This window comes from Tachyglossus aculeatus, chromosome 19 (assembly GCF_015852505.1).
Source record: "Tachyglossus aculeatus isolate mTacAcu1 chromosome 19, mTacAcu1.pri, whole genome shotgun sequence".
NCBI classification, from domain to species: Eukaryota; Metazoa; Chordata; class Mammalia; order Monotremata; family Tachyglossidae; genus Tachyglossus; species Tachyglossus aculeatus.
In genome coordinates this window covers 16433643-16447772 of record NC_052084.1, presented here as the reverse complement: position 1 = coordinate 16447772, position 14130 = coordinate 16433643, and the positions used below count along the sequence as shown (strand labels likewise).

General features: G+C 51.2%; 1 protein-coding gene across 2 annotated transcripts in view; it reads right to left on the bottom strand.

The window, feature by feature from the left end:
* Window positions 1-7854, bottom strand: part of CMTR1 (cap methyltransferase 1) — a 44602-nt gene extending 36748 nt beyond the window's left edge. Inside the window, exons 1-2 of one of the 2 annotated variants that reach the window (XM_038761288.1) lie at window positions 7755-7854; window positions 890-1026 (exon numbers count right to left, since the gene is read on the bottom strand). In XM_038761288.1, the coding sequence (XP_038617216.1) occupies window positions 890-1022 (133 nt within the window). In that variant the 5' untranslated portion in view covers window positions 1023-1026; window positions 7755-7854. Of the gene's footprint in view, window positions 1-889; window positions 1027-7754 lie in introns of those variants that run through there. The other variant, XM_038761289.1, reaches the window with a different exon arrangement.
* Between the last annotated feature and the right edge of the window lie 6276 nt (window positions 7855-14130).

Sequence of the window (14130 nt, the reverse complement as noted above, 5' to 3'; positions counted from 1 at the left end):
CTACTCGGCTTCCAAGGACTCGACCTTCGTTTCGCTCATCGCCTGACGTGAACTGCAGGATTTTCTCCCGCTAGTACTAGACGCTTCGCACCTTTCGGGTCACCCAGCTGGGTTTCGCTCCAGTTTGCAGGCCAGGGAAGCCGACTGCAAATTAAGAGCTTAGTGTTTGGGTATTTGTTGAGCACTTACTACGTGCCATGCACTGTACTAAGCATTGGGGGGTAGATACAAATCGGGATGGACCCATTCTATGTCCCGTACAGGCTCACGGTCTTAATCTCCGTTTCCCAGACAGGGTAACTGAGGCACGGAGAAGCTAAGCGACTTACTTAAGCCACCCTGCTAGAGAAGCAGCGTGGCTCAGTGGAAAGAGCCCGGGCTTTGGAGTCGGCGGTCATGGGTTCAAATCCCGGTTCCGCCAATTGCCAGCTGTGTGTGACTTTGGGCAAGTCGCTTCGCTTCCCTGTACCTCAGTTCCCTCATCTGTAAAATGAGGATTAAGACCGTGAGCCCCACGTGGGACAACCTGATCACACTGCAACCTCCCCAGCGCTTAGAACAGCGCGTTGCACATCGTAAGCGCTTAATAAACGCTATCATTAGCGGACAGAGTAGGGACCTGGGAATCAGAACGACCTGGGTGAGCCTGGGCAAGTCACTTCGCTCCTCTGGGCCTCCGATCCCTCAACCGAAAAATGGAGATTGAGACCGTGAGCCCCAAGCGGGACAGGGACTGTGTCCGATCTCATTAACTTGTAGCTACCCCAGCGCTTAGTACAGTGCCTTGCACATAATAAGTGCTTAACAAAGACCATTTAAATATATATATATATCACTGGAAGAGATGTACATCCCCCGGGTGCGAATCAAGCCAGGCAGGCCGTCTTACCTCGCGTGGCGTGATTGCCCGAGGAAGGCGGTTCATCGTCGGACGTGGAACTGAGGGTCAGGCCGAGCTCCGCCACCCTTTTCTTTCGCTTCTTCTGGGGGCTGCTGAAATCGTCGTCTCCTCTCCGCTTCATGGCTCTGCAATCCAAACCCCAGTCACCGCACGGACCCGTCCTCACCCCCCGGCATTTCCCCTAGCCCCCCGGGGCAGGGGGAGGGGGGAAACGTCCCAGGCTCCGAAGAATAAATCATCCAAGGAATGCCACCTTGGGAACGACGTTCAAAGCCAGCCCGATGACCACGTTCCTTCTCAAAATGAGCCTGGGGAAAGATGCTAGCCTGGCTCTTGTTTTTACTAATACATATTAGCTCTATTTATATACATACATACATATTTAAATGTGCGTGTGTATATATATATACATGCATATATATGCATAATACATTTTAGCTCTATTTATACACATACATACATATTTATATGTGCGTATATATATATACATACATATATATGCATATATATGCATATGCGTATATTCATTCATTCTTTCAATCATATTTATTGAGCGCTTACTGTGTGCAGAGCACTGCACTAAGCACTGGGGAGATTACAAGGTGATCAGGTTGTCCCACGGGGGGCTCACAGTCTTAATCCTCATTTTACAGATGAGGAAACTGAGGCCCGGAGAAGTGAAGTGACTTGCCCAAAGTCACACAGCTGACAGTTGGCGGAGCCGGGATTTGAACCCATGACCTCTGACTCCAAAGCCCGGGCTCTTTCCACTGAGCCACACTGTATATATACATAGTATACATATGTATATAAAGTGCTTAGTCTCCAGAGGCCTCTGCCCTGCCGCTGTCTGATTCAAATCCTAAATGATTATAGATTATAGATTATAGAACCCATAACCTCTGACTCCAAAGCCTGGGCTCTTTCCACTGAGCTACACTGTATTTATATATATATATATATATATGTATATATATATATATATATATATATATACACACACATATATATATGCTTGTATGCTATATATTCTTTCGCTTCTTCTGGGGGCTGCTGAAATCGTCGTCTCCTTTCCGTGCAGTGCAAAGCACTGTTCTTTTGGTCACACAGAACTTAATAAAACACGCGAAAATTGGCACCGTCGTCGTGAGTATTTATTATTTCGATAAACTGACTTTCTGGTGGGGGCCAGACAGGTAGTTGGGGGTCTCTAGAGGACAACCCTAGAGAGTAGACTGAAGACGGGTTTAATTTCCAGTTTCCCTCATTGGGAGGCTCCTCTGGGCCTGTTTCCCCCGCCGTAAAGTAAGCGCTTCCATTCATTCATTCATTCGTATTTATTGAGCGCTTACTGTGTGCAGCGCACTGGACTGAGCGCTTGGGAAGTCCAAGTTGGCAACATCTAGAGACAGTCCCTACCCAACAGCGGGCTCACAGACTAGAAGGGGGAGACAGACAACAAAACCAAACATATAAACCAAATAAAATAAATAGAATAAATATGTACAAGTAAAATAGAGTAATAAATATGTACATATATACATATTCATTCATTCATTCAGTCCTATTTATTGAGCGCTTACTGTGTGCAGAGCACTGTACTAAGCGCTTGGGATGTACAAGTTAGCAACATCTAGAGACGGTCCCTACCCAACAGTGGGCTCACAGTCTAGAAGGGGGAGACAGACAACAAAACCAAACATATTAACAAAATAAAATAAATAGAATAAATATGTACAAGTATAATAGAGTAATAAATATGTACAAACATATATACAGGTATCTACCTATCCTGGCCTATCTACCCCCCTACAGCGCCTGGCATGTAGTAAATACCCCTCAAAATCATCAGATGATGATGATGATGATGGAATTTGTTAAACTGTACACTGTACTAAGCGCTTGGGAGATGTTCACTGACCTCCACCTTGGCCCGGCGGATCAGATAAGGAGGCTCAGAACACCCCTGGTTGGCAAGATTAATATTTTCCTTCTGTTATTTGCCAAAGAGCCCGCTGTTGGGTAGGGACCATCTCTATGTGTTGCCAACTTGTACTTCCCAAGCGCTTAGTACAGTGCTCTGCACACCGTAAGCGCTCAATAAATACGATTGAATGAATGAATAAAAGAGCAAGGAGGGCCCGGACCTCGAACGCGGTTCTCTTGGAGGGAGCGTGGGGACATCAAGCCATCAGTGGTATTTACTGAGCGCTTACTTGGTGCAAAACATTGTACGAAGCGCTTGCGAGGTGTTAAGTGCTTAGTACGGTGCTTTGCACACAATAGGCGCTCAGTAAATACGACTGAATGAATGAATGAATGTTAACTGACCACCTCAACCCAACGGATGAAGTAGGGAGGCCCGGAACGCTTCTGGCCGTCAAGATTATTATTTTCCTTCTGCTATTTGGCTAAGAGAGGAAGGGGAGGACATCAATCAATGGATGGTATTTATTAAGCGTTTACTGAGTGCAAAACACTGTACTAAGCGCTCGGGAGATGTGAACTGACCTCCACCTAGGCCAGACGGATCAGAAAAGGAGGTCCAGGTCACCCCTGGTTGATAAGATTAATATTTTCCTTCTGCTTTTTGGCCAAGAGGGCAGAGGGCCCGGCCTTCGAACGAGGCTCTCGCTGGGGGAGTGGGGGACATCGAGCGCTTACTGAGCGCTTTCTGGCTGCAGAGCACTGTCCTGAGCGCCTTGGGAGACGTCAACTGACCTCCACCTCGGCCTGACCGATCACATACAAAGGCCCAGAACAGCTCTGGTCGCCCAGCCCTCGAATTCATTCATTCATTCATTCATTCAATCGTATTTATTGAGCGCTTACTGTGTGCAGAGCACTGTACTAAGCGCTTGGGAAGTACATGGTAGCAACATCTAGAGACGGCCCTAATGCAGCTCTCGCTGGCAGAGTGGGGGACATCAACCGATCTGTGGTATTCACTGAACGCTTCCTGAGTGCGGAGCACTGTACTAAGCGCTTGGGAGATGTTCCCTGCCCTCCGCCTCAGCCTGAAGGATCAGATCAAAAGGCCCAGAATCCGCAGGATTAGTATTTTCCTTCTGCTTTTCGGCCGTCTGAGAGGGCGGCGGGCCCGGCTCCTTGCGATAACAGCATGGCTCAGTGGAAAGAGCCCGGGCTTTGGAGTCAGAGGTCATGGGTTCAAATCCCGGCTCCGCCAATTGTCGGCTGTGTGACTTTGGGCAAGCCACTTCACTTCTCTGTGCCCCCGTTACCTCATCTGTAAAATGGGGAGGAAGACTGTGAGCCCCCTTTGGGACAACCTGATCACCTTGTAACCTCCCCAGCGCTTAGAACAGTGCTTTGCACATAATAAACGCTTAATAAATGCCATCATTATTATCATTATCCCATTGGTGGTATATACTGAGCACTTCCTTCAGATCAAACGGCCCAGAATCCGCAGGATTAGCCTTTTCCTTCTGCTCTTGGGCAGTCTAAGAGGGTGGCGGGCCTGACCCTCTGGGATAACTGGGGGAAGGGGCGGGGGGACATCAACCCATCGGTGGTATATACTGAGCGCTTCTTGAGTGCAAAGCACTGTACTAGGCGCTTGGGAGATGTTCCCTGCCCTCCACCTCAGCCCAAAGGATGAGATAAAGGCCCAGCATCAGCAGGGTTGGCATTTTCCTTTTGCCTTTGGGCCATCTAAGATGGCATGGGCCCGACCCTCTGGGATAACTGGATGGGGGGGACATCAGCCCATCCGTGGCATATACTGAGTGCTTCTTGAGTGCAAAGCACTGTACTAGGCGCTTGGGAGATCCTTCTCAGCATGAAGGATCAGATCCAACGGCCCAGAATCCGCAGGATTAGCCTTTTCCTTCTGCTCTTGGGCAGTCTAAGAGGGTGGCGGGCCTGACCCTCTGGGATAACTGGGGGAAGGGGGGGGCATCAACCCATTGGTGGCATATACTGAGTGCTTCTTGAGTGAAAAGCACTGGACTAGGCGCTTGGGAGATGTTCCCTGCCCTCCACCTCAGCCCAAAGGATCAGATAAAAGCCCAGCATCAGCAGGATTAGCATTTTCCTTCTGCCTTTGGGCCATCAAAGATGGCATTCATTCAATCGTATTTATTGAGCGCTTACTGTGTGCAGAGCACTGTACTAAACGCTTGGAAAGTACAATTCAGCAACAAATAGAGGCAATCCCTGCCCAAAACGAGCTCACCGTCTAGAAGATCTACTAACTCTATTCCTTTCTCCTACTGCTTGCTAAGTGCTTACTAAGTGCCAAGCACTGTAGTAAGCGCTGGGCTAGACACAGGTTAATCAGGTAGGACCCAGTCCTTGTCCCCCACTGGCATGGGCCGGACCCTCTGGGATAACTGGGGGGGGACGGGACGGGACATCAGCCCATCCGTGGTATATATTGAGTGCTTCTTGAGTGCAAAGCACTGTACTAGGCGCTTGGGAGATCCTTCTCAGCCTGAAGGATCAGATAAAGGCCCAGAATCCGCAGGATTAGCATTTTCCTTCTGCTCTTGGGCCGTCTAAGATGGCGTGGGCCCGACCCTCTGGGATAAGTGGGGGCGGGGGGGGGGGGGGAATCAACCCATCAGTGGTATATACTGAGCGCTTCTTGAGTGCAAAGCATTGTACTAAGCGCTTGGGAGATCCTTCTCAGCCTGAAGGCTCAGATAAAAGCCCAGAATCCAAAGGATTAGCATTTTCCTTCTGCTCTTGGGCCGTCTAAGAGGGTGTTGGGCCCGGCCCTGGGGTGGACGGACATCAACCCATCGGTGGCACATACTGAGCGCTTCTTGAGTGCAAAGCACTGTATTAGGCTTTTGGGAGATCCTTCTCAGCCTGAAGGATCAGATTAAGGCCTAGAATTCGCAGGATTAGCATTTTCCTTCTGCTCTTGGGCTGTCTAAGAGGGCAGAGGGCCCGACCCTCTGGGATAACTGGGTGGGGGGGGGGGGGATATCAGCCCATCAGTGGTATATACTGAGCGCTTCTTTAGTGCAAAGCACTGTACTGAGTGCTTGGGAGATCCTCCTCAGCCTGAAGGATCAGCGTGGCTCAGTGGAAAGAGCCCGGGCTTTGGAGTCAGACGTCATGGGTTCAAATCCCGGCTCTGCCAATTGTCAGCTGTGTGACTTTGGGCAAGTCACTTCACTTCTCTGGGCCTCAGTTCCCTCATCTGTAAAATGAGGATTAAGACTGTGAACCCCCCGTGGGACAACCTGATCACCTTGTACCTCCCCAGCGCTTAGAACAGTGCTTGGCACATAGTAAGCGCTTAACAAATGCCATCATTATTATTATTATAAAGGCCCAGAATCTGCAGGATTAGCATTTTCCTTCTGCTCTTGGGCCATCAAAGAGGGTGTTGGGCCTGGCCCTGTGGGGGATGGACATCAACCCATCGGTGGTACATACTGAGCGCTTCCTGGGTGCAAAACACTGTCCTAAGCGCTTGGAGGGGGGGTTAAACATAAGTAGCATAGCATAAGTAACATAAAGGTAGAGAAGCAGCATGGCTCAGTGGAAAGAGCACAGGCTTTGGAGTCAGAGATCATGGGTTCAAATCCCGGCTCCACCTCTTGTCAGCTGTGTGACTTTGGGCAACTCACTTCACTTCTCTGGGCCTCAGTTACCTCATCTGTAAAATGGGGACGGTGAGCTCCCCGTGGGGCAACCTGAGCACCTTGTAACCTCCCCAGCGCTTAGAACAGTGCTTTGTACATAGTAAGCGCTTAATAAATGTCATTATTATTATTATTATCATTATAAGTCCCAACTCCGCCAATTGTCAGCTGGGTGACTTTGGGCAAGTCACTTCACTGGGCCTCAGTTCCCTCATCTGTAAAATGGGGATGAAGACTGTGAGCCCCCCCGTGTGACAACCTGATCACCTTGTAACCTCCCCAGCGCTTAGGACAGTGCTTTGCACATAGTAAGCTCTTAATAAATGTCATTATTATTATTATTATCATTATAAGTCCCAACTCCGCCAATTGTCAGCTGGGTGACTTTGGGCAAGTCACTTCACTGGGCCTCAGTTCCCTCATCTGTAAAATGGGGATGAAGACTGTGAGCCCCCCCCGTGTAACAACCTGATCACCTTGTAACCTCCCCAGCGCTTAGAACAGTGCTTTGCACATAGTAAGCTCTTAATAAATGTCATTATTATTATTATAAGTCCCAACTCCGCCAATTGTCAGCTGTGTGACTTTGGGCAAGTCACTTCACTTCTCTGGGCCTCAGTTCCCTCATCTGTCAAATGGGGATGAAGACTGTGAGCCCACCCGTGTAACAACCTGATCACCTTTTAACCTCCCCGGCGCTTAGAACGGTGCTTTGCACATAGTAAACGCTTAATAAATGTCATTATTATTATTATTATTATTATTATTATAAGTCCCAACTCCGCCAATTGTCAGCTGTGTGACTTTGGGCAAGTCACTTCACTTCTCTGGGCCTCAGTTCCCTCATCTGTAAAATGGGGATGAAGACTGTGAGCCCCCCATGGGACAACCTGAGCACCTTGTAACCTCCCCAGCGCTTAGAACAGTGCTTGGCACAGAGTAAGCGCTTAATAAATGTCATCATTATTATTATTATTATTATTATAAGTCGTCTCTTCCCTGTCCCTGCCGCCCCCCGACGAGCCCCGCCCCCAGCAGGGGGCGCTCAGTACAGCCCCCGCCCCCACAGGCAGGCAACCCCCCCCCACGCGCACGCGCAGACAGCCCGGCCCCGCGCTCGCGCGCATGCGCAGACGGGCGTAAGGTCGGGCGGGCGGGCGTGAGTGCGCCCCCCCGGTGGGGAGGCTGCGGCTGCGGCTCGGTGGGGGCCGGGCTCCCGCTCGGGCACTCACGCTGCAGAGGCGGGCGGGCCCAACCGGACCGGGCCGGACCGGACCGGACCAGGCCGCCGGGAGCCGCCCCGGCCGCTCTCTCTGTCTGTCTGTCTGTCCCTCTGCCTGCCTCTGTCTCCCCTCAGTTTCGTTTCCCTCACGGACCGCCCCGGCCCGGCGGCGCGCGCTGATGGCGTCACGCCCCGTCTCGTCCCTGCGTGCCCCCAGCGCGCCTGCGCGGGAGGTGAAGCGCCGCCGTCCCCAGCGCGCCTGCGCGGTAGGAGAAGCGCCGAGCAGGGATGTGTGTGGTTGTATGGGGGGGGGGGGGGGGGGAAATCCCGAGTCCCCAGCGCGCCTGCGCAGTAGGTGAAGCGCGGCGCCGAGATGTGTATATGGGGAGGGGGGGGGGAATCCGGAGTCCCCAGAGCGCCTGCGCGGTAGGAGAAGCGCAGGGCAGAGATGTATATATATATATATGAGGGGATATATATATATGTGTGTTGTGTGAGGGGGATATATGTGTGTTGCGCGTGCATGTGTGTGTGGGGGGGGGGGGAATCCGGAGTCTCCAGCGCGCCTGCGCGGGAGGAGAAGCGCTGAGCAGAGATGGGGGGGGGCGGAATCCGGAGTCCCTAGCGCGCCTGCGCGGGAGGTGAAACGCGGCCGTCCCCAGCGCGCCTGCGCGGGAGGTAAAGCGCGGGGCAGAGATGTGTATGGGGGTGGGGGGGGAAATCCGGAGTCCCCAGCGCGCCTGCGCGGGAGGTGAAGAGCTGAGCAGAGATGTGTGGTTGTGGGGGGAATCCGGAGTCCCTAGCGCGCCTGCGCAGGAGGTGAAGCGCGGGGCAGAGATGCGTATGTATGTTGGGGGCGGGGGGATCCGGAGTCCCCAGCGCGCCTGCGCGGGAGGGGAAGCGCCGGGTAGAGATGTGTGTGGTTGTGTTGGGCGGCGAGGGGGGGAAATCCGGAGCCCCCAGCGCGCCTGCGCGGGAGGTGAAGCGTAGGCAGAGATGTGTATATATGGGGGGGATATATATATGTGTGTTGTGCGTGCGTGTGTGTGGGGGGGATGTGTGTGCTGTGCGTGTGTGGGAAATCCGGAGTCCCCAGCGCGCCTGCGCGGGAGGAGAAGCGCAGGGCAGATATGTGTATGTATGGGGGGGGGGAATCCGGAGTCCCCAGCGCGCCTGCGCGGTAGGTGCAGCGCGGGCATGAGATGTATCTGTATGAGGGGGGGGGACCCGGCATCCGCAGCGCGCCTGCGCGGTAGGTGAAGCGCAGGGCAGATGTGTGTATACATGTGGGGAGGGGGGCGAAATCCGAAGTCCCCAGCGCGCCTGCGCGGTAGGTGCAGCGCGGGCAAGAGATGTGTCTGTATGGGGGGGGGGGGAAACCCCAGCATCTGCAGCGCGCCTGCGCGGTAGGGGAAGAGCAGGGTAGAGACGTGTGTGTGTATATGAGTCAGTTATTGGGTAGGGCCCGTCTCTATATGTTGCCAACTTGGACTTCCCAAGCACTTAGTACAGGGCTGTGCACACAGTAAGCGCTCAATAAATACGATTGAATGAATGAATGACTGCATGTGTGTGGGAGGGGAAGTCTTCTAGACTGGGAGCCCACTGTTGGGTAGGGACCGTCTCTATGTGTTGCCAACTTGTACTTTCCAAGCGCTTAGTACAGTGCTCTGCCATCATCATCATCATCAGATGATTTTGAGGGGTATTTACTACATGCCAGGCGCTGTAGGGGGTAGATAGGCTAGGATAGGGAGATACCTGTATATATGTTTGTACGTATTTATTACTCTATTTTACTTGTACATATTTATTCTATTTTATTTGGTTTATATGTTTTGTTTTGTTGTCTGTCCCCCCCCTTCTAGACTGTGAGCCCGCTGTTGGGCAGGGGCCGTCTCTAGATGTTGCTACCATGTACTTCCCAAGCGCTTAGTACAGTGCTCTGCACACAGTAAGTGCTCAATAAATACGATTGAATGAATGCGTCCCCCTCTCCATCCCCATCTTACCTCCTTCCCTTCCCCACAGCACCTGTATATATGTGTATATGTTTGTACATATTTATTACTCTATTTATTTATTTATTTATTTATTTTGCTTATGCATATCTATTCTATTTATTTTATTTTGTTAGTATGTTTGGTTTTGTTCTCTGTCTCCCCCTTTTAGACTGTGAGCCCACTGTTGGGTAGGGACTGTATATGTTGTCAACTTGTACTTCCCAAGCGCTTAGTACAGTGCTCTGCACACGGTAAGCGCTCAATAAATACGATTGATGATGATGATGATGAATGAATCCGGCATCCGCAGCGCGCCTGCGCGGTAGGTGAAGCGCGGGGCAGAGATATGTGTGTGTTGGGGGGGGGGAGAGAAATTCGGCATCCCCAGCGCGCCTGCGCGGTAGGTGAAGAACAGAGCAGAGACGTGTGTGTGTGTGTTGGGGGGGGGAAATTCGGCATCCCCAGCGCGCATGCGCGGTAGGTGAAGAGCAGGGCGCGGACGTATGTGGGGGGGGGGAAACCTCCGGCATCCCCAGCGCGCCTGCGCGGTAGGTGAAGAGCAGGGCGCGGACGGGGGGTGGGGGGAATTCGGCATCCCCAGCGCGCCTGCGCGGTAGGTGAAGAACGGGGCAGGTGGGGGGGGGGGAAATTCGGCAATCCCAGCGCGCCTGCGCAGTAGGTGAAGCGTGCGCAAGAGAGCGCCCCCAAAGGGATGGGGGCGGGGTCCCCAGTGCGCCTGCGCAGTAGGTGAGGCCTCATACTACTAATGATGGTAAGAGCTTACTAATAATAATAATGATTGCATTTGATATGCGCGTACTACACACAGCCTCTGACTCTAAAGTCCGTGCTCTTTCCACTGAGCCACACTGCTACTAATGGTGGTAAGCACTACTAATAATAATAATGATGGCATTTAAGCGCTTACTCTGTGCAAAGCACTGTTCTAAGCGCTGGGGAGGTTACAAGGTGATCAGGTTGTCCCACGGGGGGCTCACAGTCTTCATCCCCATTTGACAGATGAGGGAACTGAGGCCCAGAGAAGCGAAGTGACTTGCCCAGTCACCCAGCTGACAGTTGGCAGAGCCGGGACTTGAACCCACAACCTCTGACTCTAAAGTCCGTGCTCTTTCCACTGAGCCACGCTGCTACTAATGATGGTAAGCACTTACTAATAATAATAATAATGGCATTTATTAAGCGCTTACTATGTGCAAGGCACTGTTCTAAGCACTGGGGGGATACAAGGTGATCAGGTTGTCCCTCGGGGGGCTCACAGTCTTAATCTCCATTTTACAGATGAGGGAACTGAGGCCCAGAGAAGCAAAGTGACTTGCCCAAAGTCACACAGCTGACAGTTGGCAGAGCTGGGATTTGAACCACGACCTCTGACTCCAAAGCCCGGGCTCTTTCCACTGAGCGACACTGCTACTAATGATGGTAAGCGCTTACTAATAATAATAATGATGATGGCATTTGTTAAGTGCTTACTATCAATCAATCGTATTGAGCACTTACTGTGTGCAGAGCACTGTACTAAGCGCTTGGGAAGTACAAGTTGGCAACATATAGAGACAGTCCCTACCCAACAGTGGGCTCACATGTGCAAAGCACTGTTCTAAGCGCTGGGGAGGTTACAAGGTGATCAGGTTGTCCCTCAGGGGGCTCACAGTCTTCATCCCCATTTGACAGATGAGGGAACTGAGGCCCAGAGAAGCGAAGTGACTTGCCCAGAGTCACACAGCTGACAAATGGCTGAGCTGGGATTTGAACCCACCACCTCTGACTCCAAAGCCTGGGCTCTTTCCACTGAGCCATGCTGCTACTAATGATGGTAAGCGCTTACTACTACTAATAATGATGATGGCATTTGTTAAGCGCTTACTCTGTGCAAAGCACTGTTCTAAGCGCTGGGGAGGTTACAAGGTGATCAGGTTGTCCCACGGGAGGCTCACAGTCTTCATCCCCATTTGACAGATGAGGTAACAGGCCCAGAGAAGCTAAGTGACTTGCCCGAAGTCACACAGCTGACAAGTGGCGGAGCTGGAATTTGAACCCATGACCTCTGACTCCAAAGCCCGGGCTCTTTCCACTGAGCCACGCTGCTTCTCTGTTAAGCACTTACTATGTGCAAAGCACTGTTCTAAGTGCTGGGGGGATACAGGTGATCAGGTTGTCCCATGTGGGGCTCACAGTCTTCATCCCCATTTTACAGAAGAGGGAACTGAGGCCCAGAGAAGCGAAGTGACTTGCCCAGAGTCACACAGCTGACAAGGCCCTGCTGAGAGCTCACCTCCTCCAGGAGGCCTTCCCAGACTGAGCCCCTTCCTTCCTCTCCCCCTCGTCCCCCTCTCCATCCCCCCCGTCTTACCTCCTTCCCTTCCCCACAGCACCTGTATATATGTATATATGGTTCTACATATTTATTACTCTATTTGTTTATTTTACTTGTACATATCTATCCTATTTATTTTATTTTGTTAGTATGTTTGGTTTTGTTCTCTGTCTCCCCCTTTTAGACTGTGAGCCCACTGTTGGGTAGGGACTGTCTCTATATGTTGCCAGTTTGTACTTCCCAAGTGCTTAGTACAGTGCTCTGCACATAGTAAGCGCTCAATAAATACGATTGATGATGATGAAGTGGCTAAGCGGGGTTTTGAACCCACGACCTCTGACTCCAAAGCCAAGGCTCTTTCCACTGAGCCACGCTTCTTCTCGTGTCTCAGTGGCTCTTACTAGGTGCTAAGCACTGTTCTAAGCGCCAGAGCAGACCCAAGGTCATCAGGTTGGCCACAGGCCCTGTCCCACGTGGGGCTCGCACTCTTAATCCCCATTTTATGACGTCAGGGAAGTGGGGTGACTTGCCCAAGGTCACACAGCAGACAAGTCGCAGAGCCGGGACTAGAACCCACTAATAATGGTAATAATAGTAATAATAATGGTATTTGTTAGGCACTTACTGTGTGCCAGGCACTGTACTAACCACTAGAGCTGTGTGACCTTGGGCAAGTCACTTCACTTCTGTGGGCCTCAGTTCCCTCATCTGTAAAACGGGGGTGAAGACTGTGAGCCCCCCGTGGGACAACCTGATCACCTTGTAACCTCCCCAGCGCTTAGAACAGTGCTTTGCACATAATAAGCGCTTAATAAATGCCATTATTATAAGTACCATAATTATTATTACTGCTTTTAGAGTTTTCTGCATTTGTATAACGAACTGTATTAAAATAAAAAAAAATTGGACATGGGGTTTAAGGGGTCCAGCTGTCCACGAAGCTTGTTTTTCCCTGAAACTGCTCCCTCCTGGATAAAAGATTTTTCCGAACCTTACCGGTGACGACGGCCTACTGAATTTGAGTGATGGGGGTTATTTTTAATATTTACCCTATTTCACACAGCCTTGAGACGCTTCTTGAAGAGCACAAACTCTCCCAAGCTTTTTGAACTTTACCTAGCTCGGCATTCAGCCTTCAACAGGGGCAGAGTCCTTAGAGGAAAACTGTCAGTCAACCAGTCGTATGTACTGAGCGCCTACTGTGTGCTGGACACTCTACCAAGAAGCAGCGTGGCCTCGTAGACGGAGCACAAGCCTGGGGGGGGTCAGAAGGACCTGGGAGAAGCAGCTTGGCTCAGTGGAAAGGGCACAGGCTTTGGAGTCAGACGTCATGGGTTCGAATCCTGGCTCCGCCACATGTCTGCTGTGTGACCTTGGGCAAGTCACTTCACTTCTCTGAGCCTCAGTTACCTCATCTGTAAAATGGGGATTAAGACTAGGAGCCCCACGTGGGACAACCTGATCACCTTGTATCCCCCCCAGCGCTCAGAACAGTGCTTTGCACATAGTAAGCGCTTAACACATCATCATCATCAATCGTATTTATTGAGCACTTACTATGTGCAGAGCACTGTACTAAGCACTTGGGAAGTGCAAAATTGGCAACATATAGAGACAGTCCCTACCCAACAGTGGGCTCACAGTCTAAAAAATGCCATTATTATTATTACTCTAATCCCGGCTTGTCTGCCGCGTACCCTTGGGGAAGTCACGTCACTCCTCAGGGCCTCGGTTCATCTCTAAAATCATCATCAATCGTATTTATTGAGCGCTTACTATGTGCAGATTAAGATTAATCTGCAGATTAAAATGGGGATTAAGACCGTGAGCCCCACGTGGGACACGGACTGCGTCCAAACTGATTTAAGTTTGTATCTACCCGAGTGCTTAGTACGGTGCCTGGCACGCAGTAAGCGCTTAATAGCATTTAAAAGACAAAAAGTGATTGGAACCCTCTGCGTATTTCTTCTCAAGGTTAGGGACACACCATGTCACACTCCCAATCAACCCATCCCACCCCCTGAATACACCCTAGGACCTATGACAAG